This window comes from Toxorhynchites rutilus, chromosome 2, assembly GCF_029784135.1.
Source record: "Toxorhynchites rutilus septentrionalis strain SRP chromosome 2, ASM2978413v1, whole genome shotgun sequence".
Taxonomy (NCBI): Eukaryota; Metazoa; Arthropoda; class Insecta; order Diptera; family Culicidae; genus Toxorhynchites; species Toxorhynchites rutilus.
This window is the reverse complement of record NC_073745.1, coordinates 325,116,102-325,142,975: the sequence shown is the minus strand read 5'-3', so window position 1 is coordinate 325,142,975 and position 26,874 is coordinate 325,116,102. Positions and strand designations below refer to the sequence as shown.

General features: G+C 39.3%; 1 protein-coding gene across 3 annotated transcripts in view; it reads right to left on the bottom strand.

The window, feature by feature from the left end:
• Positions 1–7,153: 7,153 nt before the first annotated feature.
• The window catches only part of LOC129767823 (TOM1-like protein 2), a 46,250-nt gene continuing 26,529 nt past the window's right edge, over positions 7,154–26,874 (bottom strand). Inside the window, exons 2-8 of one of the 3 annotated variants that reach the window (XM_055769049.1) lie at positions 24,539–24,990; positions 24,394–24,474; positions 24,156–24,325; positions 23,630–24,094; positions 23,505–23,565; positions 8,522–8,572; positions 7,154–8,436 (exon numbers count right to left, since the gene is read on the bottom strand). In XM_055769049.1, the coding sequence (XP_055625024.1) occupies positions 8,209–8,436; positions 8,522–8,572; positions 23,505–23,565; positions 23,630–24,094; positions 24,156–24,325; positions 24,394–24,474; positions 24,539–24,990 (1,508 nt within the window). In that variant the 3' untranslated portion in view covers positions 7,154–8,208. Of the gene's footprint in view, positions 8,437–8,521; positions 8,573–9,014; positions 23,402–23,448; positions 23,566–23,629; positions 24,095–24,155; positions 24,326–24,393; positions 24,475–24,538; positions 24,991–26,874 lie in introns of those variants that run through there. The other 2 variants (XM_055769050.1, XM_055769051.1) reach the window with 2 other exon arrangements.

Genomic DNA, 26,874 nt, shown 5'->3' with positions numbered 1-26,874 from the left:
AACCGTAATAAGAAAAATAAATTAAAATACAGAGAACTTTTAACCATGCCATTTGTAGTGACCATTCTATCCTGGATTCCTCGAGTCGAGAAAGATGCACCACGCTAGATATGGGTTACAGACTAGGGGGGCGTTGCTGATTAATGGTCAGCTGCATCCCAATAGGAAGTATCCCGTGTCGGGCACACGTACAGAGCATTGGAGACAACAACATCCCAATTACGAAAACACTTGTAATACTAACCTCGAGCCAACCGCGAGTAATCGGTTACATATTACTAACATAGATAATAAGAAAAATTGTCAAAGTATTGGACTCCCGGCCCCGTGAGGCTAACGCCATAAAAATTATTAATTCAGAATGAAAATAAACCTTTCTATTAATTTTTTTCCATATGTTTTTGATACAGATTTTTTACTAAAAATACAGATATACAAATTTAATCAGAAAATTTTACAGAATTAAATGTGGCAACCCTGGTCATTCACGTAGCACAACTTATGAAGCATCTTAAATATTTCAAATAAGAACATACGTTATTTTATAGGGGTCGATATTCAGACCTCGTCGACCCCCAAAATCAATTTTCGTTTATGTCGACCCCTGGGAAACCTAATTCGATCCCAGGGGGTCGATATCGACCACTTTGAGAAACCCTGATTTACAGCATATATAAAGGGTGTGTCACATCAAATTGCATCACGGAAAAAACGTTGTAGAAATTCGCCCAGTAGACCGATCCTTTTGAAAATTTTAGACAGTAAAATAAAAACTATTAAACAACTTTTGGCATTTTCTTTTTATTCATACTTCGAGCCCAAGCCCGTATGCTCGCACCTTCCTCTTTACCCCGTCTATAAGGTTCTGTACAACGTCAGGTTGTTTTTTTTTTTAACATAAATCCATTTTCTCTTGAAATCCGCCTCCGATTTGACAACTTTTGGGTTCTTCCGGAGGGCCTGCTTCATAATCGCCCAATATTTCTCTATTGGGCGAAACTCCGGCGCGTTGGGCGGGTTCATTTCCTTTGGCACGAAGGTGACCCCGTTGGCTTCGTACCACTCCAACACGTCCTTTGAATAGTGGCACGAAGCGAGATCCGGCCAGAAGATGGTCGGGCCCTCGTGCTGCTTCAATAGTGGTAGTAAGCGCTTCTGTAGGCACTCCTTATGGTAAACCTGCCCGTTTACCGTGTCGGTCATCACGAAGGGGGCGCTCCGTTTTCCGCAAAAGCAGATCGCTTGCCACACCATGTACTTTTTGACAAACTTGGATAGTTTCTGCTTGCGAATCTCCTCCGGAATGCTGAATTTGTCCTCTGCGGAGAAGAACAACAGGCCCGGCAGCTGACGAAATTCCGCTTTGACGTAGGTTTCGTCGTCCATTACCAGGCAATGCGGCTTCGTCAGCATTTCGGTGTACAGCTTCCGGGATCGCGTCTTCCCCACCATGTTTTGCCTTTGGTCACGGTTAGGAGCCTTCTGAACCTTGTATGTACGCAGGCCCTCCCGCTGCGTGGTCCGCTGGACGAATGAACTTGACAAATTCAGCTTATTGGCGACATCCCGGACCGAACGTCTCGGATCACGTCTACACTGCTTAACTACGCGCTTGTGATCTTTTTCACTGACGGAGCATCCATTTTTGCCGTTCTTCTCCTTCCGGTCGATGGTTAGGTTCTCGAAGTATCGTTTTAGTACTCTGCTGACCGTGGATTGGACGATTCCCAGCATCTTGCCGATGTCCCGATGTGACAACTCCGGATTCTCGAAATGAGTGCACAGGATTAATTCACGACGCTCTCTTTCGTTCGACGACATTTTTCCAAATTTACGAAAAATTGACAGTGAAGCATGGCCAACGTGATCTATACACTCTTATCTGATTATAAGCGAAAGCTGAAGATATAATTCCTAAAAAGTAAATTTCTATAGCGTTTTTTCCGTGATGCAATTTGATGTGACACACCCTTTATAACGGAATAACATCGTCTTTAACCACGCACGCACGACTTCAATTAGATTTAACCCCGCAATTGGTGGATATCGGTCTGGAACTGGGCCAAAGTAGACGACTCTTGCTTGTTTACCTTCGACAGCATAAATGACCATACGAAGTAATCCAAGGGATTTAGATTTGGTAAACCAGGTGACTATTCAGCGAAAGACTCTAAACAATTTTCTTGAATTTGGTGCCGTCTAAGAGACGGGCCATCTTGAAGTAGAATCGTATACTTCATCCTAGAGGATTTACTATTTGTATTCCAAGAACAATTGTATCGATTTTCATATTCACGCTAAACATGTAACCGGGGCCCAAAATCTTCGAAAATGAAAAATGAATATCGGCTCTCCTCTCAGTAGCTTCACTTCGACTAGGACTACTTCGGCATCCGCCGTCAACATGACTTGAATAGACTAGAAAATAAATTGACGAGCGTGACCAAAGTGATTTCCAATTGAATACGAAGGCGAATTTCTTCATAGTCCCCTGACTTTTCTCAGTTTAATATGGCTTTGCCGAGACCTGCATGTTACATCATTATGTTCATGTAAATTAATTTAGTAATTGACACTCGCCATTGAGGTGCAAAATGAAGGCAACTTTAAAGAGTAAAAATTAACTGTCTAGTTTAAAAAGAAACGTGCAAACAATCCCGAAAATATGCCATCGGGCAGTATTAATTATTCATTCTTGTTTCTACTCAAATTATTCACGGTGACTGAGCTATTTTGAGTGAAGTTCAACCGAGTTATGCACTAGAGGCGATGGGAAGGATGTTATGAGAAGCAATCACTGTACAATAAAGACAACAGAACTGTTTCAAAAGGATTCTGCACCAATCCAGTGAATCCGATCCTTGTGAAGTGCGTGTGCTGTTGGGCCATTTTTGTGGTACATATTTTCACTGTTTCCAATGCATAATACATAACTGTAGCAGAAATAGTTGTTGTATTAGTTTGATATGTAAGCAGCCATCAAATAACACCCCAAAAAAAATCTCTTGCTCAGCATTATACAAAACTACAAGGTGAATTATCTCATAAAATGATTCTTTTATGACTTGTCTAGATGAATCATTGTTGTTTTTGAATATCAAAAACGTTTTTACATGGGAATTTTAAAATTTTCGAAATAATATCTTATTTACGCTAAGTGGGGGTGAGAATGGGTCAAGCAAAAAATTGCACATCTATGCTCAATGTACATGCGTAAAATTCACCAATACACTCACAATTAGTAGCAATCCTCCAAATTCAACGCTCATTACACCGCCCCTAGACGTGACTTTTTTCAGACCTTGAACAGGAATTAGAGGCAAATTCTTCGAAGTATAAGGATAAAAGCATTTCCTTAGCGAAAACTTTGCAGAAGCCACATTTTCCAGAATTGCTGAAACCTCTGACTGAAAACCTTAAAGCACACAAAAGCGACGAAAAAGTTTGATATCCCTCCAAGAACCAGTATCACGGCAGAATTAAGGTAAACTTCGAATGTAATCATTTTTATCGCCCTTCTAGGTGGATTGGCCCTTTTTTTGATACCTCAAATAATCATTCAAAACACTTACATGTTGTCAAATTATCTTGAACTTAGTGAGAAATTGATTTCTAAACTTAATTCTTAGAATAAAATAATATTCCTTACTTTGACCCATTGTAACCCCTTATAATGGGTGAGATTGGGTCAACTTTCATTTAATCGCAGTTCAATGAAAAATTAATACTTTTCAACCGTTTTTTGAACATTCGTTCATTATTAGATAACATATCTACATAATCAGAAGTGCGTTCTACTTTACGATAGTTGTTCAACAAAAAAAATCGAAAACTTCCTTTTTTGACCCATTCTCACTCCCAACGACGGTACTATGTGAAGTCTCTGGTCTACCGAAAGCCCACAGACGATTGACGCTTTGGGAAAGAATATTCGCCACGTTATTACTAATATAAGACCTCCATTGCTGCGAAAAGTAATATGAAAATTTACTTCCTCCGAACCAACCTAAATAAATAAATGGCAGTTAACACCTTGCCAGCAGCATGCCATTGCTGAGCCAAAAGCACAGAACAACTGTTTCTCCAAAAAAAATTATTGAAAATTATTTTTATTCGAACAGACATCGGTCAATACTATTTATAAACGTCCGTCATGTTTTGGGTAATTTCATAATTCCATCAGTGTCGAACTATTGCGGTCTATCGGCGAACATTTTTTCCAAATGATTTCCGACAGTTCTTATGTCGGCATATGTTTTATTCATCAAAGGAACAAGGGAAGATCGAAACAAACGGTAGTTAGATAGATAGGTACAATGTTTTTTTACTCGGAAGCTTCGAAGAAGAAAAGGTTTGAAGGATCACTTCTACATTCCTTCTAACTTGTAGGTCATCTTTATTTCTCAATCAGATCAAATAACCCATTCGGGATGGTTTTGACTAAGTTGCACCATGTTGTAGTGTGTATTTTGTTCAACGCAGAGGATACTGCTTGTAAGCTGCATCTACTATTCGTAAGATCACTGCTCATAAGTTCTTGATAGGGGTTGGATCTGTTAACGAAGTTGACCGGTTCAGAATCTGAAGCCCCCATTCAATAAACCATGCCTTGACTTTTCCGATGTTATGGATTGATGCCAATTCACCAAATTATCACGGTGTTTTTGATACAAAAACAGAAGTAAATGATTCTGAAGTACTTCATTGCGCTTCTGACTGTACATTGGTGTTGATGAAAAACTATCTGAACCAGGCCGTTTTGAAAATATTTTCCTCAAACCATCAAATTGCCGCATACAAAGTTACGAGCTGAAAAAATACATGACGCGTTCCGTAGGTCCTTCCAGTATGAAGAAATACTATTCAAATTGGATTTCTTTTTATTAGAGAAGTTCTCCTAAAATAGTAAAACCACCTCGAATGGGTTATTTGAACTGATTGAGAACTAAAATGACCTACGAATTAGAAACTTATTGTAATTCATGTGAAATTTACGTTAATTTTGTAAAGGAGTGAGAATTTTTCCATCTGGTTCTATAGTTATAAAACACTGGAATTTTAGTTTTTTGATTGTTTCGCGCCTGAACACAACAATCAAGTTCAAACGGCCAGTCTTTTGAATTAAGATAGTCAGTATATCCTACACTATACAGTGCAATCCAACCGACTTCTTACATATCTCTGGAAACTCAGAAAAAATTAGTGGTTCTATAGTTGTGAAACGCAGTGTATCACGGCACGGTGAAAGGACTTTGTCTTTTTTGATGGAAATAATTTTGAAAAATATCAAGGGTGACCTACGTTATTTCATCTTAAACGCTTTGTGATGCTCGTACTATTCATTTCGTGCAGTACATACCACAAAGAACAAAAAGAATGGTCGCATACTGAAACATCTTCTTTGTAACAATAAACCAGTAACGAAGCACAGACAGGTAAATATTTCATGAATTAGAACAAAGAACGGAAGGTTTCTGATTTCAATCACGCCCTGTTTCATCACAACTCATCAACATCATCGACATGATTATCGTTGGGTGCGTGATTCAACAAAGGGGATGTCTATTCTACAATTTCATCTCGATGTGCGCTAAAAGCCTAGAGCGTTGGCTAGCTTGCCTATTTGGATTCCAAATGCGATTCGATGCCGAGTTTATAAAATATTTCGAAATATTCTGAAGTTGTTTTAGTTTTAGTTTTCCTGACTGGTGTCTACAAAATTATGTCTCAGATTCTTTTCCGCCGTCTTTCGCCAATAGTAAGTCGATTTGTGGGAAGCTATCAGGCCGAGTTCATGCCCGGTTGCTCGACGACGGACCAGATTTTTATACTGCGGCAGATCCCCCAAAAGTGCCGCGACAACAACTGAAAACAACAACAGCCGTAAAATTCAAAAACGCATAGTCAATGTAAGTCGTGCGTACTATGGGCTCCGCAAATCCTTAAGATCCAACAAACTATCGACCCCGTACGAAATGTATCGTGTACAAATCCCTAATTCGACCGGTTGTTCTCTATGGGCACGAAGCATGGACGATGCTTGAAGAGGCCTCACAAGCACTTGGTGTTTTCGAACCCCGAGTGTTCAGAACAATATACGGTGGTGTACGGGAAACAAAGTATGGAGAAGGAGAAAGAACCACGAACTGGCGCAACTCTACGGCGAACCTAGAATCCTTAAAGTCGCTAAGGCTGGACGAGTGCGATGGGCAGGGCATGTTGCAAGATTGCTGGACAGCAGCCCTGCAAAAATGGTGTTCGCATCGAATCCGGTAGGAACAAGAAGGAGAGGAGCCCAGAGAGCGAGGTGGTTGGACCAGGTGCAGCAGGAATTGGCAAGAATCGGTACGGGCGGGGGTTAGAGAACTGCAGCTATGAACGAACGCAACGAATTATAGAAGCTTTAAACTTTTCAGTTCATTCGCCTCTAGCTATGAACGGAGTTCTTTGGCGAAACAATGTTGTGACTAAGATCCAATCTCTTCATGGGATCATGGATCTTCATGGATCATTATTAATAAATAAATGAATCTTCAATTTCAGCTTCCGATTGTAAGTTGCACTACGATGCGCCCTCTGAACCATCCGAACAACAGTTGAACGTTTACAGGAATGTTTCAGTGATTTCGCGATTTTAGCACCTCACCACGCACGATTTCTAACGTGTTTGTGGCCTCAAATTTCTTCTCTCGGCTTATATCCTGCAAAACTCGTTCAAAACAAAACGGATCATTGTGAAATTTTTGCCGTCGAAACAGACACAGGTTTTCCAAACAAGTTGCTGTCAAAAGATTTCAGTTGCGCCTATTACGACCCCTGCTATAAAACGAACCGGTGATTCCAGATTCTAAATGATTCTAATTCACTTGATATTCCATTCAGAACAAGATGCTACATTGGAACGATTTTGGAAGGATCACAAAAATGCGCTTACGTCATTTTGCGAGAATACCACAGTGTTGTCTTCATGTATCCATTAATTGTTTCTACAAGATTACTTTGGATTTGAAACATTGGGTGATCACCGTAATGGTGCATCGTTCGTCAAACTTTTCAAACAAACATCTTTCTGAGAACCTTTCAGCTATTACAGAAACTTGACTAATCCACCATTTACTGTTAAGGAATGTGATATCAGAAACAGACAAAACACTATCAGCATCAAGTTTTTTTATTTCTTAGTACAGGTTTTTGTCGATTTGTGATAATGCTTAGTTACCATAGCTGCAAGTACAAATTCGGTGACAATAAAAGCGCTTCACTTTTTTACCCACAGCGTTCATACGCAAAAAGAGTCTTACTTGGACAAGTTAAAAGATACAATTTCCACATATTTTCTAGCATCATAGTTTCTACAATTTGTTTTTTAAAAGTACGAGTAATCAGTAACATAATACACCAAATGTTCAAGTTGTAAAAATGGCTTCCCTATAGAAGGATAAAATATATCTAAGATGATAAAATAGAAACATCTAATGGTATAATTTGCTTGTCTAAAATTTTGACCAATTAATATAATCCTCTATGTCGAATAAATAACATATTTCTCTTTCCAATGTTCAGTCTAAATCTTTACACTTAGTGCAAACCTATAATCCTCAAACTATTTACTTCTTGTATTCAACCAAAGCATTACAGTCAGAAGTGCTCAGACTCTGCCTTCTATCCCAAAGTTTAGGAGAGTTTTTATTATCTGTTTCTAAGCGACTGCACTATTATTCTGTTGCATTATTATAAGGAGTGATTTGGTAAGTTTTAAAATGGTCTGTAGTGTGTTGATAAATTGTGAAAACACTGTAGCTATTTAGTCTCTACTCTTAGACTTTAGTAACCTCCACCCTTTAAGGGGCTCACAAACAGGTTATATACTTATTCAAGGTTATTTCAACCGTCAGTTTCGTTACATTTCGATTAACCGAACTAAAAGACACAATATAAATACAATAATTCATATAGTACAATATGGCGTATCTAATTTTTTTCTGTGTTAGCCCTAGCTGGAATAACTAATGCTCGTTCCTTGCACTGGTCTCGCTTTACAACGTTATCATTTCTCGATCGAAAGCATACGAATCACCACGAAAAATTAACTTTTCAAGACGTTTTGGAAACATCTATCACATACATTAAGCCCGAACGAGTGCTATCGTGTGGAACGCAAACGTGTATCTAACAATCAACCAATCGGTCGCTTCCCGTCGGCCGAATTCACAGAGCTAGTAAACCTTCGTCCTCTTCTTTTTTCTTGCGATCTTTCGAGGCGTTCGTAGAGCCTGGTCCGCCACCGCTACCGCCTATTTGGCTTGTGATCGTCGGCAAATTGTCAGCCACAGCCGCCCGTTCGGCAAGGAACTTTTCAAACTCCTTGCTGGTGAGACTCTCCTCGGGACCCCCGTTTCCAGTGCCCGCGGATGGATCCAGGTTGGCAACATCGTCCTGGGTTCGTTAAGAGGAGGGACGCACGTTAGTAAGATTATCCTTAACGAGTGATGTGTGATTTCGAGAGTGTTGACACACTTACCGGATTGCCTAGCCATTTTTCCATTTCATCGAACTCGGAATCTCTCACGTTCTGAGTTCAGGTGATGATCCAATGAATGTATGTACAAGATTGTAAACATATTTTGACGACACAAAGTAAGCCAGATAGAAGATAAAAGAAACCCGAATAGTTATTAATATATACATATACCGAAATTGAAATAATTTGGATCGATCTGATATTAATTTATTTTCCCCAACAAAGTAGAAGCTTTAATGTACAAGGCCCACAATTTAAGTCAAATCAAAATAATTTATATTTTCATTATTGGTTGTTGACTTGAATGTTAGCTGGAGAAGCACAATATGATTAAAGTATTAAAGTAAATTACAATTAAATGTTTGTGGAATGCATGAGAATTGTTTTAATTAATTTCAGCTTATTTTCTCATATCGAAGAGGACAGAATCAGTTCATATGATTTAATGATTTGAAATGATAAAAAATCATTTAGAGATACATTTCAGACACAATTCAAAGTATGATATTTATTCGTAGTTTTTTTTAAGACAATATTTTTTCAATGAACGATATTTTCACACAAAATAAGGATAACATTTTAATGGTTTTTACAGAAATTGGTTTTACCGTTCAATGTGTTCTCTATTATAAGTTCGTACAGTGATACACAGATGGCACTATTGTTTATGTATTCATATAATTTTTGAGAAGTACTAAGGCGAACTGTTCACAAATTGTGCTGACAACCCACCCAGTAATAAAATAATCGAATAATTTAACTGATGGACTCTATTTAGCAAGCGTAGAATTATGTATCGGCTCAAAGAGGAGCGTCAAGGATGAAATTGACGAAACATTTGAAGACAAAGTTCAACGAAACCATGTATAAACCTCATACAATTTTATATTAGGCTGTCAAAAAAGTTCTGCGGTATTTTTTTTGAATTTTCATTTGTTCATAAAATTAGTTACAATCATCTGTTTAAAGTCAAATATGCGCCGTTTTGTTCGATGACTTGTTCCCAACGAGATGCCAACTTCATAATACCCCTGTTATAGAAGTTCGCTTCCTTATTGGCAAAAAACTCGGATAGCCAATTTCCACAGGCCTCTTTTGTGGCTAACTTCTGACTACCTAGCTCGTTCGCCATGGACAAAAACAGGTGGTAGTCACTTGGTGCAAGGTCCGGACTATACGGCGGATGCAAAAGAACCTCCCATCCGAGCTCCCGGATTTTCTGGCGCGTCACCAAAGAAGTGTGTGGCCTGGCGTTGTCCTGATGGAAGACAATACGGCCTCTGTTTATCAAAGATGGCCTCTTCTTCATGAGTGCTACCTTCAAGCGGTCCAGTTGTTGGCAGTACAGGTCTGAATTGAGCGTTTGGCCATAGGGAAGCAGCTCATAATAGATTATTCCTTGACAATCCCACCAAACACACAGCAGAACCTTCCTGGCCGTTAATGAGGGCTTGGCCACCGTCTGAGCCGCTTCAGCGGGCTTCGACCACGACCGTTTGCGCTTCACGTTGTCGTAAGTGACCCACTTTTCATCGCCAGTCACCATCCGCTTCAGAAACGGGTCGATTTTGTTGCGATTCAGCAGCGATTCACATGCGTCGATACGGTCAAAGATGTTTTTTTGCGTCAACGTGTGTGGCACCCATACATCGAGCTTCTTTGTGAATCCAAGCTTCTTCAAATGGTTAATAACGGTTTGATGACTTATCCCCAGCTCTTGGCCGATGCTACGGCTGCTATTATGCCGGTCTTTCTCGGCTAATTCAGCGATTTTGTCGCAATTTTCGACGACAGGCCTTCCGGAGCGTGGCGCATCTTCGACGACCTCTACACCAGAACGAAAACGTTGAAACCATCGTTGTGCGGTGGAAATGGAAACTGTATCGGGTCCATAAACTGCACAAATTTTATTGGCAGCTTGAGATGCATTTTTGCCTTTGTCATAGTAGTACTGTAAAATTTGTCGGATTTTCTCTTTATTTTGCTCCATATTTGCGACACTTTAACTCACGAACGACTTAACCAAACAAAACACTGTCAAGGACTGTATTATAGCGCGCAAAAATACCTTTCCAACAAGCTATAGTATGACTCGATACGATGAATACAACTAGAACTACGCGCTTACAACGACACCTCGCGGAAATACCGCAGGACTTTTTTGACAGCCTAATATGAGAAACACTTTTTTGATTTATTTTGTTGTATTGATACGACATCACCAAACCATGAATTAGAAAAATAAAATAAATTCAAAATGAAAATAAACCTTTCCTTACATATTTCCGTTAGTTTTTTGATACAGATTTTCTTGCTAAAAATAGAGATATACAGATTTTTTCAGAAAATTTTACAGAATTAAATGTGGCACCAACGTTCCTAAAGGAACTACGCAGTCATTTTTATTAGTACTTTGTTGAGATTTCTTTGCCAAATAACACGCCTTGAATGCATTCTGAGTGGCAAGCTCTAGGAATGTGTGTGACCACAGTGCAAGTCGGAGGAAATTTTGTTGACAGAAACGATCGTGGGCTCAATCCAAGGACCTCCACTGATTGGCCTTTTTCAAGGCTATAGGCGATCGAATCTTGTAGTTCAAATCTCACTAACCCCTTCCCGTATTATTTAATACGTCATGATGTCATCATTTCACTACTCTGTCGAGCGTTCTAGCGTCATATGTTATGCAAATACACCACGAGAGAGGCTCGATGTTGTACGGGAAAGGATTAATAGAAAAAATCAATCCAATCATCAATTTAAAACCGCAACTTTTCAATCCGCGGTGGTCGATTGAAAAGTTGCGATAACATCGGACGAAACAAAACTAGAAGAAGAGGGAGAACAGCACAGAAGAAAGAATTGTAGAAAGAAGCAGAAATATATGAGTTCTTACATTTTCGCCATGTTCCCCTCTTCATCGGTAACCTTGTAATTCTCCGCGGCTCGGGATTACTCAGGGTCGTTATAAGCTGCTCGTTAACACTCAAACAGAACCACGCCACCCACAATTTTCCAGTAGCCCACCATTTCCCGTTTACCCAAAATAGAGCCACTCGCGTCACTCGTGGGGAGCTGGTCCATTGTTAAATAACTCGGTGTAAGAAATCGAAAGAATTTAGCAATTTAATTTCAATATCGTAAACGATCGAAAGAAGGACAGAAGAAAAACACTATACGATAAGAGCGAACCGTGTGTAAGATCCTAAAATAACAATCCTATCGGGAGCGGGTGCAATAAAACCTGGTGCAATAAAACCTAGTAGAAAGGAAAGGAACCGAAAACAATCGCACACATTTCTTATCGCGTTAGGCTCCGTTGCTCTTAGAATGCAGTTATGGATATCGTATGTTTTGAAATACAGATAGCGATAGGTAAAGGACTTGTATGAAAAGAAGCAAGGACGTTTATAGTCTTCTCTTTCTTTCGCACGTTAGACTTAAATTTAGGGTAGATTTAGGATAAACTAAAATTGTATAAAAACCCAAGGTTCTCTGAATAAAGCAAGTAGTCTTTGGAATCGTGTCTTACGATTAAGTAGTCCGAAACCACCTCCATTGAATCGACTGACGAGAGTTCTTCAGATTCAAGTCTTCCAACGTTCGCAGCAATAGTTGTATAATTTGCGCTCGGAGTTCGTGAAGATCTTGTACTCGTTGATCCTCCCGCTTAGTTGATGCTCGATATTTTGATCAGCTTCCGTTCGTGGCTCGTTCCGTAGGGAATTAGTGCGAAGGCAGACAATTCAGTTTATTCCAGGAATAGGTTATTTCTCGTGACGCTTTTCTTCTACTTCAACTTTGTAAATTGCCAATCCAGACTCAGAAAGGTTGATTCCTTCGCTCAACCGAGTTTGCGTATTGGGCAACTTTTACATTTGGTGGCTCCAGAGAGGAGGAGCCTTTCATTACCAACGAACTCATAAGTGCGTGCTCATCGCCATAAGAATGAGCAAAGGGCCAGTTGGATAGAGAACCCAACAGGATTAAAAGCTTAATAGAAGCTTATGCGCGTGCTCAACGCCATAAGAGTGAGCAAGTTGGATAAACAAATCCAACAGGACTAAAAGTTTAAAAGGCCTTGTGAAAGTGCAAATCACCTTGAAGTGAATAAGTTGGATAAAGAATTCCAACAGGACTAAAAGTTTAAAAAGCTTTCTGAAAGTGTGCTAACCTGAAAGCGAGAAAATAAATCTCTCAAGCTTAAGAAAGCTTAAAAAGGCTCAACGCCTTGAAAAGTGAGCAAAGTGTAATTACAAACAACTGGAAACGGATCCTGAGAATTATACATTATTTCAACGGCTGAGTATCTTGAAAGCAACACCATGATACGTTTCGTGGAAAATCAAAACGGAAATTGCCGTTTGTGCTCGGAACCAGACCATAAACAGGATATGGTTGAATGCGACGATTGTGACCGATGGTTCCACATCGGTTGTGTTAACTTAACGGTCGCGCCGACAGCGGAAGAAAAATGGATCTGCCCGAAATGCGTGCAGATCCAACAAAGATTAGCATCATTGGAAATATCTGCTCGGAAGAAAGATGAGCAGATAAAACAACAACTGGATGCAATGGACAAATTAATGGCGACTATGAAAGGCCAATGCTCAACGTCATCCTCGGGCCAAGTAACAAATCAGCCCACGGATCGATCATTTACCCAAACAGTGAGTATGTCTAGTGACTGGACTATATATTTAAAGAGGCAATCATTGACGACCCTACCCAGATTTTCTGGCGCATCAAAGGATTGGCCAAAATTTAAGAAAACATTCCATGATACAACGGCAGAGGGAGGTTTCTCAAATTTAGAGAACCTCAACCGCCTGGAACAAGTTCTGAAAGGGGACGCGTATAAAACCGTCCAACAATTGATGATTAACTCAGAGAATGTTCCGAAAATAATCGAAAAGCTGGAAGAATGCTTTGGAAGGAAGGATCTTGTATATAAAGAACTTCTGAACGACCTGAGACGTATCAAAAAGGACAGCCGAACCGTAGTTCCGGATATATCAGACGCACTAGATAACATGGTGGTGAATATGGAGGCGCTGGGCCAAAAGGAATATCTACGTGATCATCGTTTAATAGAGGAAATCATAGAGAAGCTGCCATACACGATACAAGTGAAATGGGTTGAAGTGATCCAAAGCAACACTTCGATCCCAACACTCAACGATTTGAATAAGTGGTTATTGCCACATTCAAGAATAGCCCGTATGATGCAAAAGTCTAATAACAGTGTGTCGACTACGGAAAGGAAACCTCGAGTTAATGTTCATCAAACTATGAAATGTGCACTTTGTTCAGCCAGTCATAGGCTATTCCAATGTAAGAATTTCAAACAAATGAAAACATTGGAACGTAGAGAGTTTTTGGCTAAAAAAGGAATTTGTTTCAAGTGCCTAAACTCCAATGACCACATTATGAGAAATTGTAGCATGAAAGGAATATGTGGAATCGATGGGTGCAACAAGGAGCACAATCGCTTACTTCATCAAAGATCGGAGTATAAAAGAAATCAGGATACGGCTGCTGACGTACGACGAGGTCCCGAAGAAACCACGAATATTCATCGACAACGCAAGGAACACCTTTACTATCAAATAGTTCCTATAACAGTCCAAAACGGCGAAAGAATGATAGACACCTACGCCTTCCTGGACACAGGATCATCAGTAACACTATTGGACGAGAGAATGGCTAACATGTTAGAGTTGGAAGGAAAAGTTGACCCGCTTACATTAAAATGGACACAGGATTGTTTAAAATCCTGCTCAAGCAAGAGGGTAAAATTCTGGATAAAGGGCATAGGAAAACCAGTGATGGCCCGGACTATGCATGATCTAAATCTTCCTATCCAAACAGTTGACATGGAACAAATTGCCAAGAATTATCCCTACTTGAAGGACATTCCGCTTCAAGATTATAAGGAAGCTCAGCCTACATTGTTAATTGGATTGGACAACAGCGAATTACTGAGTGCCATCAAAACGGTAAAAGGAAATGGTCCTATGGCAGTAAAAACGCGACTCGGATGGGTGATATACGGAAAGGAGTATAACATAAACCGTCAAGATTATACAATGGTCATCCAGGAAGAACAGGAGATGAGCAAAATGATGCAGCGATACTTCTCAATCGACGATTTTGGAGTGAAATTAGTGGAAAAACTGCCAAGATCACCAGAGGAAGAAAGAGCACAACAGATTCTCGACAACACCATCAAGCTAAAAGACAACCGTTACGAGGTCGGTCTGCTATGGAAAACCAAAGATGTACAATTTCCGGACAGCTATCATACAGCCTTACGGAGATTGGTGATTATGGAGAATAAATTGAAACAAGATGAAAAATTGAAGGATTGGGCTATCAATACCTTCGCTGATTATGTGAAAAAGGGATATGCTAGAAAACTAGCACATTCAGAGCTAATTAACGCGGTTCCGAGAACATACTATCTCCCGCATTTTATAGTTCACAACCAGAATAAAATACCTCCAAAACCAAGATTGGTATTTGATGCAGCTTCAAAAATAAATGGCGTATCGTTTAACTCTAATCTTTTGTCTGGACCTGATGCTACTACATCACTCGTTGGAGTATTGCTGCGATTCAGAGAGGGACGTATTGCAGTTTGTGGAGATATTCAAGAGATGTTCCACCAAGTCAAAATAAAACCGGAGGATCAGCATGCTCAACGATTTTTATGGCGAGATTGTGAAAACAATCGAGAACCTGATGTATACATTATGGAGGTAATGATTTTTGGATCGACATGTTCACCATCATGCGCGCAAGCAGTGAAAAATAAAAACGCTGCAGCATTTATGGAATCGAAACCGAAAGCAGCCCTGGCAATTGAAAAACAACACTATGTGGATGACTATCTGGATAGTTTTACAAACATTCGAGAGGCAACCGCTATTACCAAAGACGTCATCGATATACACCAACATGGCGGATTCTTCATTCGAAACTTTATATCGAACAGTAAGGAATTACTGAGCAATTTATCCAGCGATCGGATCCAATCTACCGACATTAAGGTAATAGAGGATAAGGATTCATGTGCTGAAAAAGTTCTTGGTGTCTATTGGAACACGAAACTGGATTTGATCGGGTATCGATTATCGTTGAAGAAGCTGAGCAATGAAGTAAGACAAACGCTACGATTACCCACGAAAAGAGAGGTGTTAGCATTTGTTATGAGTTTGTATGATCCATTAGGATTGATATCAAATTATACGATAATGGGAAAGATTTTGCTTCAAGAGCTGCACAAAGACGAGTTAGACTGGGATGATGAAGTACCCAAACATTTGAGCAAACAGTGGCAAAATTGGCTTGCGAAAATTCAACAAGCCTCTAACGTAAAAATACCCAGGTGTATAATACCGGATGGAGCAGGAAAATTGGAGCTACATACATTCGTAGATGCATCTGAACGAGCATACGCTGCAGTTATATACTTACGTTGTATTGCAAACGGCTCGGTTTATATACGATTATTGGCAGCAAAGGCAAAAGTCGGACCTATTCATCAGTTGTCTATTCCAAAAATGGAACTACAAGCAGCCTTACTAGGAACCAGATTGACAAATACCATTCAGAACGAGCAACGAATTAAAATAGATAGTATTACCTACTGGACAGACTCGGAAAATGTTTTGTCATGGTTACAACCGAAGAATAGAAGATATAAAATATTCGTCACTCATCGAGTTGTTGAGGTTTTAGATACAACCAATATACAGCAATGGCGTTATATACCGTCTGAATTAAATCCCGCCGACGAAGCTACAAAAGATTTCAAAGGGCAATCTATATGGACAAAAGGACCTCAATTCCTTAAGAAGCCAGTGATCGAATATCCTAACAGGAAGATTAAGGAGTCAACGGAAGAGTTGAGACAAGTAGTGGGATTGCACCAAACAAGTTCTATATTCATCGGAATCAAACGATACTCCAGTTGGAATGTGTTGATACACCATGTATGTGTTGTGAAAAAATATGTTGATTGGCTGCAATACAAGAAAAACCAACGATTGAATATACAATCTAATTTTAATCGCAATATAACATATGAGGATCGAAAAATTGCAGAAAGAGTTGTGTTTCGTAAAATACAAATGACACATTTCGCTAAGGAAATTCATGACATTGAATTAAACGGTTATGTTGATATTAGAAATAAACAGTTATCAGCGGTTACTCCAATACTAGATGAATATAACGTAATGAGAGTTGGAGGTCGTCTCGAAAATGCAACTAAATTGCAAATGAATACAATACATCCTGTGATTTTACCTGCTGAAGACCATGGAACACGTTTGATCGTTGCTGAATATCATCAAAAATACTTTCATCGTTCGGATAACGTAGTACTTGGAGCATTACAATTACGGTATTATATACCACACATGCGTACAGTTCTCAACAAAATAAAAACGGACTGCTCTAAATGCATTATAATGAAAGCTAAACCTTTGCCACCTCAAATGGCACCATTACCGGCAGCTAGAGTAGATTTGTATGCTCATACATTCACGAATACTGGAGTGGACTACTTCGGTCCTTTTGAAGTATTGGTAAGACGATCAATAGAGAAAAGATGGGGCGTGCTCTTTACATGCATGACTACGAGAGCCGTGCATATTGAAATGGCTGAGAAGTTAGATACAGATCACTTCCTAATGTGTTTTAAAAACTTTCAAAACCGCCGTGGAAAGATCAAACATGTATACAGCGATAATGGCACAAATTTTGTTGGAGCTGAAAAACAACTAAACAAACTAATCCACGAAATCGACGAAAGGATGTCGAAATCTGAAGCTGTAAAACTGAAGATAGAATGGACCTTTAACCCACCAGCATCACCGCACTTTGGAGGAGTTTGGGAGCGACTCATCAGAACTATTAAAGACAATTTATATTATATGATAGGTTGTAGTCGGACACCTTATCCTGAAACGTTACGAGCAGCTCTAATACAAGTAGAGTTTATCTTAAACTGTCGCCCACTAACACACATACCGTGCAATAATGATGTGGAAGAGGCTCTAACACCGTTCCATTTCCTAATTGGACGGGCAGGTGAATACGTTCCACCTCAAAATTTGGACAGCAACAACCTCACTCGAGTTCAATGGGAACTAGTGAACCACTACAGTCAACAGTTTTGGGATCGATTCAAGAAACAATATATACCAACATTAATATCGCGACAAAAATGGACGCATAAAGTTCAGCCCATTGAAATAGACGACATAGTATTGATAACAGACAGTACTATACGTTGGGGCCTATGGTTGAGAGGACGAGTAACTGGAGTTATAAAAGGAAAAGACGGCCAAGTACGTACAGCGTTCGTTAAAACACCCAAAGGGACCTTTAAACGAGCAGCACATAAGCTAGCAGTATTGAATATACGCAAGGATGCCGCTCTGAAAGACATAACGTCTAAAGAAGTAAACAAAATGAACACCTCATTTACCGCACTCCATCAAGTTATTGAAAGAAACAGCAGTGTGAATTGTGAGAAATTTGAGCCGAAGAAAAAGAAACGACGAATCAATCCTTGTACTACAACTGTATTAACAGCGGAAACTTCAAAAGTTTTGGTACAATCGGATTACTCTCAAAAAGGCGAATCTAGAAGGAAAATAAGATGGAAATCAGATACAGTTAACCGGTTAACGCTCATGCAACTGTTGATTGCTGCAATGTTATTCGTGGGATGCAGTGTACTAGGCTCAACATCTCATGGATTGATCGCATACGACTGTGCCAATGCAGATGTAAATATGACTTCATATTCTTTGTTGGATGTGGCATCTTGCTTACCGCCAACAACTAACCTGACAACAACGGAACTTCGGATACAAATGTTACAAAGAAATTCGAAAATTCAAACAAAGGTATTTCAATGTAAAGTCATCATCAAGAGGTCGATTCGACACTGTGGTATGCACTCCCACACTTCTGATTATCAACACGGCTTTGCCTACATCGTGAAGGAGTTTTCATCCGAGGAATGTCGAAAAGCTCACTATAGTGGAGCAGTTACACTAGCCGATAACACTGTTATTCAGGAATTGAATCTCAACAGCACAAATAGAGGTCAAGTATTGGTGGTAGGATCAATAACTGGCAGTTCCTGCAGTGGAGGAGTGTACAAAACGCCGTTATACACGTGGACAAACGCCTTAGTATATTATGAATATACGATTACACTTCAAGATTATGTCGCCTCTGTAGACATTGAAAGTAGCCAGATAATGTTGAAAGGAGGTTTAACGTGTACATACACACATGGACGTTGTTTGGACGCTGAAGAAGGCTATCTAACTTGGGACATCGACATGAACCGTAGATGTGAAGAAAGCGAGTTTGAAGTTATTTTTGAAGGAGTTGTCAACAAAACAACGAATAACCAAATGAAAACCATTGGAGAGGTTGTAGTGTACAGCACAATATCGGAACGACATTTATTTTCGATAAAAACTACAGCAAGGACATATATATGTGGACACGTTGGGTTTAAAACAGACCATCCCAGAATATTAGTTTTGGAGTTATCCAACATGAGATCGCCATTTGTTAGAAAACCTACGTCAGGTTCAAATAATGATCTATTTACTTACTTCAATTCGAAAATAACATTCGTCGAAAACTACATTGGTCAGAAATTAGACGACGTATACAATTCGGTTATGACAGAGATGTGCAAACTAGATAAGGCTCTACTGGAAACTAAATTGACATTAGCAAGAATCAATCCAACGGAGTTTGTATCGAGCATAATGAAGAGGTCAGGATATACAGCAGTTGTTGCTGGGGAAGTGCTTCATGTTATTGAATGCAAACCAGTATTTGTTACGCCAAGATCCGAAGCGCGATGCTTCCAAGAAATTCCAGTTGAATTTAACAACAGGTCGATGTTTTTGGCACCTGTGACAAGAATACTCCAGAACCGCGGGATTGAAATAGATTGCACACCTTTAATACCAGCAAAATTCATGTTCGGAGGAAAATGGTATACAACTGATGGACGATTACGTGAAACAACTCCACCAGAGAAATTAGTGTCGGACATAGTTACAACATGGTCCTACACACCTCTTCCAAATCTAATGCAAAGTGGTGTCTATGATGCAGACAATCTTAAAAAGATGAGGGATATGATTTATGAACAAGGAGATCGTAGAGTGGCAACGAATGTAATACACAAGGTGCTGATTGGACAACGACCCAATGATCAAGGATTCAACTTCGGAGCCTTAGTATCTGGAGATGTAATCGACGATGCAATAACAAGGTATTGGATGCGGCTTATGTCTTGGTCTACATGGCTCGGAAACATCACATCAACGGCGATTGGTCTATATATGATGGGCAGGATGATAAAGTTTATCGTCGATACAATCATGCACGGCAGAATTCTATACGACATATATGGATTCGGCTGGCAATTGATGGCATCTTGCTGGGATTCACTCACAACGTTTCTTTCTCACCGGAATGCAGTACGACATTTACGTGAAACATCAATCAATTCAAGGAAGACTGAACCATCTGATGACATCAATATTGCTACGACTAGGGAGACGGCAATACCTATGGAAGATACGACAACACAACCCATTTGTGGACGAATTTTACCAAGAGTATAAATAATGTGAATTAGTGAATTAAAATAATTAAAAGTGAATTAGATAATAGCTAACAAAAATTTATAAAAAAAAAAAAACAACTGAATACTTATACAATTGCTAATTCTTTGAAGTGTAAATTCGAGCAGGTAGATTTACGGAAGGGGAAATGTAAGAAATCGAAAGAATTTAGCAATTTAATTTCAATATCGTAAACGATCGAAAGAAGGACAGAAGAAAAACACTATACGATAAGAGCGAACCGTGTGTAAGATCCTAAAATAACAATCCTATCGGGAGCGGGTGCAATAAAACCTGGTGCAATAAAACCTAGTAGAAAGGAAAGGAACCGAAAACAATCGCACACATTTCTTATCGCGTTAGGCTCCGTTGCTCTTAGAATGCAGTTATGGATATCGTATGTTTTGAAATACAGATAGCGATAGGTAAAGGACTTGTATGAAAAGAAGCAAGGACGTTTATAGTCTTCTCTTTCTTTCGCACGTTAGACTTAAATTTAGGGTAGATTTAGGATAAACTAAAATTGTATAAAAACCCAAGGTTCTCTGAATAAAGCAAGTAGTCTTTGGAATCGTGTCTTACGATTAAGTAGTCCGAAACCACCTCCATTGAATCGACTGACGAGAGTTCTTCAGATTCAAGTCTTCCAACGTTCGCAGCAATAGTTGTATAATTTGCGCTCGGAGTTCGTGAAGATCTTGTACTCGTTGATCCTCCCGCTTAGTTGATGCTCGATATTTTGATCAGCTCCCGTTCGTTGCTCGTTCCGTACGGAATTAGTGCGAAGGCAGTCAGTTCAATTTATTGAAAGGAATAAGTCTGATTAGCTTCCGTTCGTGGCTCGTTCCGTAGGGAATTAGTGCGAAGGCAGACAATTCAGTTTATTCCAGGAATAGGTTATTTCTCGTGACGCTTTTCTTCTACTTCAACTTTGTAAATTGCCAATCCAGACTTAGAAAGGTTGATTCCTTCGCTCAACCGAGTTTGCGTATTGGGCAACTTTTACACTCGGGGTCCCTCAGATGAGCTGGAACGGAGCTTACAATGACCCTGTCAATTGACAGATGGCTGTTTTTGTTGTCTGCGGTTTTGTTTGATTCCAGTGATGGCACGTCAGACGGTCAGAAGAACCATCAACGGTTTAAAGGCGTAGTTTTCAGGTAAAATCATTAAAAAATAAAAAAATTATTACTTTTTTAATGTTCAATAACCTTAATTGATTTTAGGAGAGTATACTCAAGTGCGCAAAGGTGGAAAGAGCGGTGCTAGTAGCAGCGAGTTGTATATATCCAAATTAATATATTATTCTGCATTACAGTTTCTGGTCCGAGGAAAATCGGGATCGGGAGAATTTGACTCACTGGTGAGTAGGGTAAATAACTTTATTCCGGATTTAAGCATAGAACGTGTTGAGAAAACTCGATTTTCAATTACGTAGCACATGACAATACCAAGAAGAAGATTTATTTTGTGCTCAACAGATATCCAATTGAGTGCACAGTCTGTTGAAAAAATGAGTTATCATTTTGATTTTTTAAAATGTTAACTCGTTTATTTGTACAACATCAGCCGATCAATATGATGTCGTAGCAAGGTTTTTTTGCTCTCGTTTTTTATCTTTTAACCATTACTAGGACAAAATCGATAGCAACCTATATAATATCAGAAGAAATATTCAAATCGCTATCCAGTTCTTCACGGAATATCAGTTTCACAGTGATTAAATTGAAGTATTTTTGTTTGAACTGTTTTAGTGCTGAAAGAGCAATCTTTGATGTTACCAATAGCACATTATTACTTATCGAGACTTTTCAAAATTCTTAAAACTCCCCTGAATCAATGATCCTTCCAAATTAAAAAAAAACTAAAAATCTTGTTTCTCTTTCAGAATGATAAACCCAAAAACAATGATTATCAGAATGAGGAGAAGTATGTATGTCAGAACTGCCGCGATTTTTTTCTTGTTCTGTTTAAAATGTATGTCCATGTTTATGTTCTGATAAAAGTATTTCTGTGATGACACTCACAAAAATAGGTTGAATTATTTATGGCTGTCAACCAAACAATACAGAAAAACAAAAATTAATCGTTTGTACACCAAAAAACTCTAAATCATAGTACTAAACGATAGTTTTCTACTACATAGCTTCTATTATGTCATAGCTCAAACTTTCCAAAATTGTTTCCGAAATCTCATAGAACTATGACTATCACGTCTTTGTTATAGAGAACTATATCATAAATTTCATGCGCCGTGGGGCAGCACCATAAGAAACAATATTATTTTAATTTTACTACTGATTGTTTAATTATCTACTTAAAGATTCAAAGGCAGAGGTTTAGGTAATTAATTATAACATTAAAAAACACAGTTGCTTCTCTTCGTTCATCGCAGTGCAGTATACAGAAAATAGCAATTATATGAGCAGCATTTCAATGGTTTCTTATCTATTAGGAAACACTAATTTATAAGACACTATCATGAAAGGCACATTTGGACTCTACAAAGAATGCGATTCAAATGCGGATTTAGCTTAAAGCACATAATACTGATAATTGTTGATTTTCGAACGATGGAACTACTGTATGGAACTACGTCCGTTATGCATACAAACAGTGATTTTTCAAGAACATTTTTTCAGAATTGCTCAAATGTTTTCAAACAAAAAATGTTTGCTGCATGTTGAGCAAACGTATTACATTGCGTAGAATGCATAACGTCGAAATAGTCGATTTTGCTCATTTTGTCGCTTACGTCTCCTATACAAACATGGGCAGATCAGACAGACGGTATTTTAATTTGATGAATTTACCCGACAAGAGTTTTCAAACAATAAATTTGCTCATACATTTGGGAAACTACAACAAAACAACCAAAAATATATATTAAAAAAAAATGCCGTATACTCTTTCTGAGAAATGGAAGATTGTGTAAGCGATACATTTGGTAAAACCATCTAGAGAAATTATAATTTGATTCCTATACTCCTACTGTGTGAAACACGAAAATAGGACTCACTATAGGTACAGATTACAATCACTTCTCTCTGAATGCATTGTGTTCACCACAGTTTTGTACAGAAAAGCTATCGATCTACCATGCCCCTTTTAGAAATATTTATACACCAGCTGGAGTCTTTGATTTCCTATGGACTTTCAACAACATTTAAATCACTTATATTCCGAATAACAAAAAAAAACCCTTTTGAAGCAATTTTCGAGATACCCATGATACAAAATAAACCAACATTCTACAAGACATATCCACGAAACATGAACCCAAGATAACCACACATACTACCTACCAATGGTGTCGATTTGGTCTGTCCAACTAAATCCAACTTTGCGGTATCCTTTGCATTATCCCTGAAGTTGAGAAAAACAATTAGTTGCCAGCTTCCCAGGTAAAGTTCAAGCCGACTCATCCTACCCCGTGGTGTTTCGGGATTGTGCAAACATATCAAACTCGTCGGAAACCACATCCGGTGGGATAAATTTGTTGGGGGTACTATTCGCCGCACCCGACTGCGCCGACACGCTGTTCAATTGGGACAACTGAGAGGTAGTGGTAACTGTCGGACCGAGTTTTAGTCCTGCTAACTGGTTGCTCAGGTTTGTACCGCCACCGCTAGCTTCGTCACTCAGATCGATCAGGGAGTCCTTCTTGTCGGCCGGTATTGGTTGGGCTGCGTCTCCACCCGGAGGCACACCCATAGCCGCACCCAAAATTGCCGACGGTGTGGTCGAGTTGGCCGTCTTAGGATCACGATTCTTCTCGAACCGAGCGTGCCGGAGAAAAAGATTGTTGAGCTCATCGTTGAGCCGCAGCAACTCCGCCGTCAGTTCGTCGTGATTCACCTTGCCTATCAACTCGACGATGCGGCATTGCATTTCTCTGAAAATTCCAGACTCCATCAAGGGTCCATATATTTTTTAAATTGAAAGATAATAGTTACCGACACGTTACCACCAGCTCTGACAGAAGCTGATAATCGGAGGGATTTTCCAATCCAGGTTTTAGCTCTGTCAGCATATCACCCAGTACGGTCATGTTCATCGTGACTATATCCAACTCTGACTGGAGCTTCGCTATCGCCTCCTGTGACATTGTAGACGGCGGTGGCATCTGAAATCAACCGGAGTAGAACAATTGAACAATCTTAACGTGAAACCATTTCGAAAATGTCAACATACGGCAGGCGATCCAGGCGTTTGGGACGCGTGATGGGGTGAAATAGATATGTTGGCCTCAGTCGCCGCTCCGTCTGGTACACTCTAAAGAAAAAAAACGTAATAATTTATTCAAACTACAGCAAACTCCTTCCAAAGGCCAACCTACCCGTTGTGGCGTATAAATCGGTGCCAGCGAGTCGAGATCTGTGGTTGGAAACTCGATGCCCTTGTTCTTCAGTTCCTGGTAAACCAGAACGACCCCATTCAGGTCCGGCTGGGAACGAAAAGCGTCCGCCCAAACCTGAATCAAACTCAACACCTTCTCCTGTACGATGGGAGGTGGATCGTTCTTCGGTCCAATTAGTTTCACCAGCTCCTGGATGAATTCCTTGTGAGCCACCAGCACGTGGAATGCTTTACCACAATTCTTCACACACGTTTCCAGCACGGTCAGTGTGTACATGATGACGGTATAGTTTTTGCCGGCGTTTTGCACCAGCCGCTTGCGGATCGCCTTCATCGCGTCCCGTGCGCCATCCGACGATTCGTTGATTAGATCGCAAATTTCCATGTTGAGAGCCCAGTTCTCCGAAGCTAAACTCGCGTCGGTTGCTTGCTCTGTTATTTGATTATGGAAACAAAGTTAGGAGTTAATGCATGTTAGTGGCTAGGAACAGTTCAGTCGGAAAGAAAATCGCACCGTTTACAAGGTAATGGATTGCATTATGCTTTGCTATGACTATGCAAGATACAACATTTTCTAGAGAATGTGTTCCACTTTCAGTTTGTTGTTGCGCCAAATGGTACATTGCAACCCATGTTGTTTGTCTGCTTTGGTCTCTTTCATGTTCATCAAATTTTGGAATCAAGTCGCTCAAAATTGAACACCGATCAGATTTGCCAATGTGCATTCGCGAAAATTATGCGGCAGTCATGAAATGAGCTAATTTGGTTTTGTAACAATAATTACATGAAAAACCGACATAAACACGATAATGCCGTAATTGGAGGTAATAATCAATTATCTCAGTAACTGTGGACCGGTCGAATTGGAGAAAATACGCGTATCAGAAATGAGTTATTTTTCTTCTTCAAGAGTTGAAAGAATCATTTATCCAAGCTAGAACTGCAACTTTCGACCATCGCTTCAGAACATTGCATGTTCCTTGACCGATTGGGTCGTGTTCTTCTTCATCCAAGCTTTCTTTAGTTTCTATGTCCATATCCATTTTCCATTTCAATAGCTGTTGCAGAGCACCTACCTTTCACACAATGTTTCATTTTATCATCATTAAAAATCAATTACCTCGTTTAGAGTAGTGATCATAAACTTTGTCATAAACATATAAGGTATACCTGGGCGAGTTGAAACGATTTTTTCGAAGATCATCTTGAAAGTTGTCTAAAAAAATCACTAAACTACTAAATTAAAATCCGTTTGCAGCATGTATTTCGAAAATGTTTAGTTTTCATATGCATTGTTCCAAATTGTCCCGTAGAGCGGGGTAAGTTGAAACGCGGAACTATCATGAGTTTAAGTTAGCGGTATTCCTTCTCGAGCCATCTACAACTGATTTATGAAAGTTGATGGAATTACACATAAATATTTGAAAAAAAAAGGGTTTTGGTACACGTGTGATGTGGGGAAGTAGTCTGATACACACATACTGTTCGGACCAGTATGGTACACCAATTTTAAACAGCAGCGTTTTGTTGTTAACAGCTTTAAACTTTTTTTTTTCTCTATTATAGTGACTTTCAGCACATTTCGGCTGGTTCGACACTTTTACTTCCATTTTTGGAAGAATGTCGGGAGTGAGAATTGAACTCGTGATCTCTGCGTGAGAAGTATGGATGTTACCACTACGCCAGATCGCCTCCACACAGCTTTAAACTGAAATATTTTTCATTACTTTCTATTTCTTTTCAGGGTCATCTTTTTACTTACATTTATAGTTTTTAACCTAATCCTTTCTTCTATTTATTTTCAGGTCAGCTATGGCGCTCGCGATTCCAGTACAGCTATAAATTTTCTGGTTTTCAATAAATGTTTCAAAATAAACGAACCCTACATTTTTTTACCTCACGCTTCTACACTTCTACGACTACTACTTCTTCGTAGCTCTTAAATTCTGCGTCTTTCCACAAATCTGTTCCAATTTGATTTTTCACTCTAAACTTTCCAATACACTTAGCAATAGCAATCCAATAAATATTCAGTTATTACAATTTATTTTTGTTTACATATTTCTTACGCACACACCCACATTCTTCCGCTGACGTTCAGCACCAACGTCCTTCTTATGAGGTCGGACACTGCCGCAAGGTGTACATATGTGGTGCTCGGAGGTGGGCACACATACTACATACTATAAATTAATATACGAAACAATAACATCAAAAATATTATTTTAGACGCTTTCTTGCCAGGCTAGAGCCACTCAAAACGGCAACTAATGAGGTTTATGGGATCATTCCAATACTCATAAATTACGTAACGCA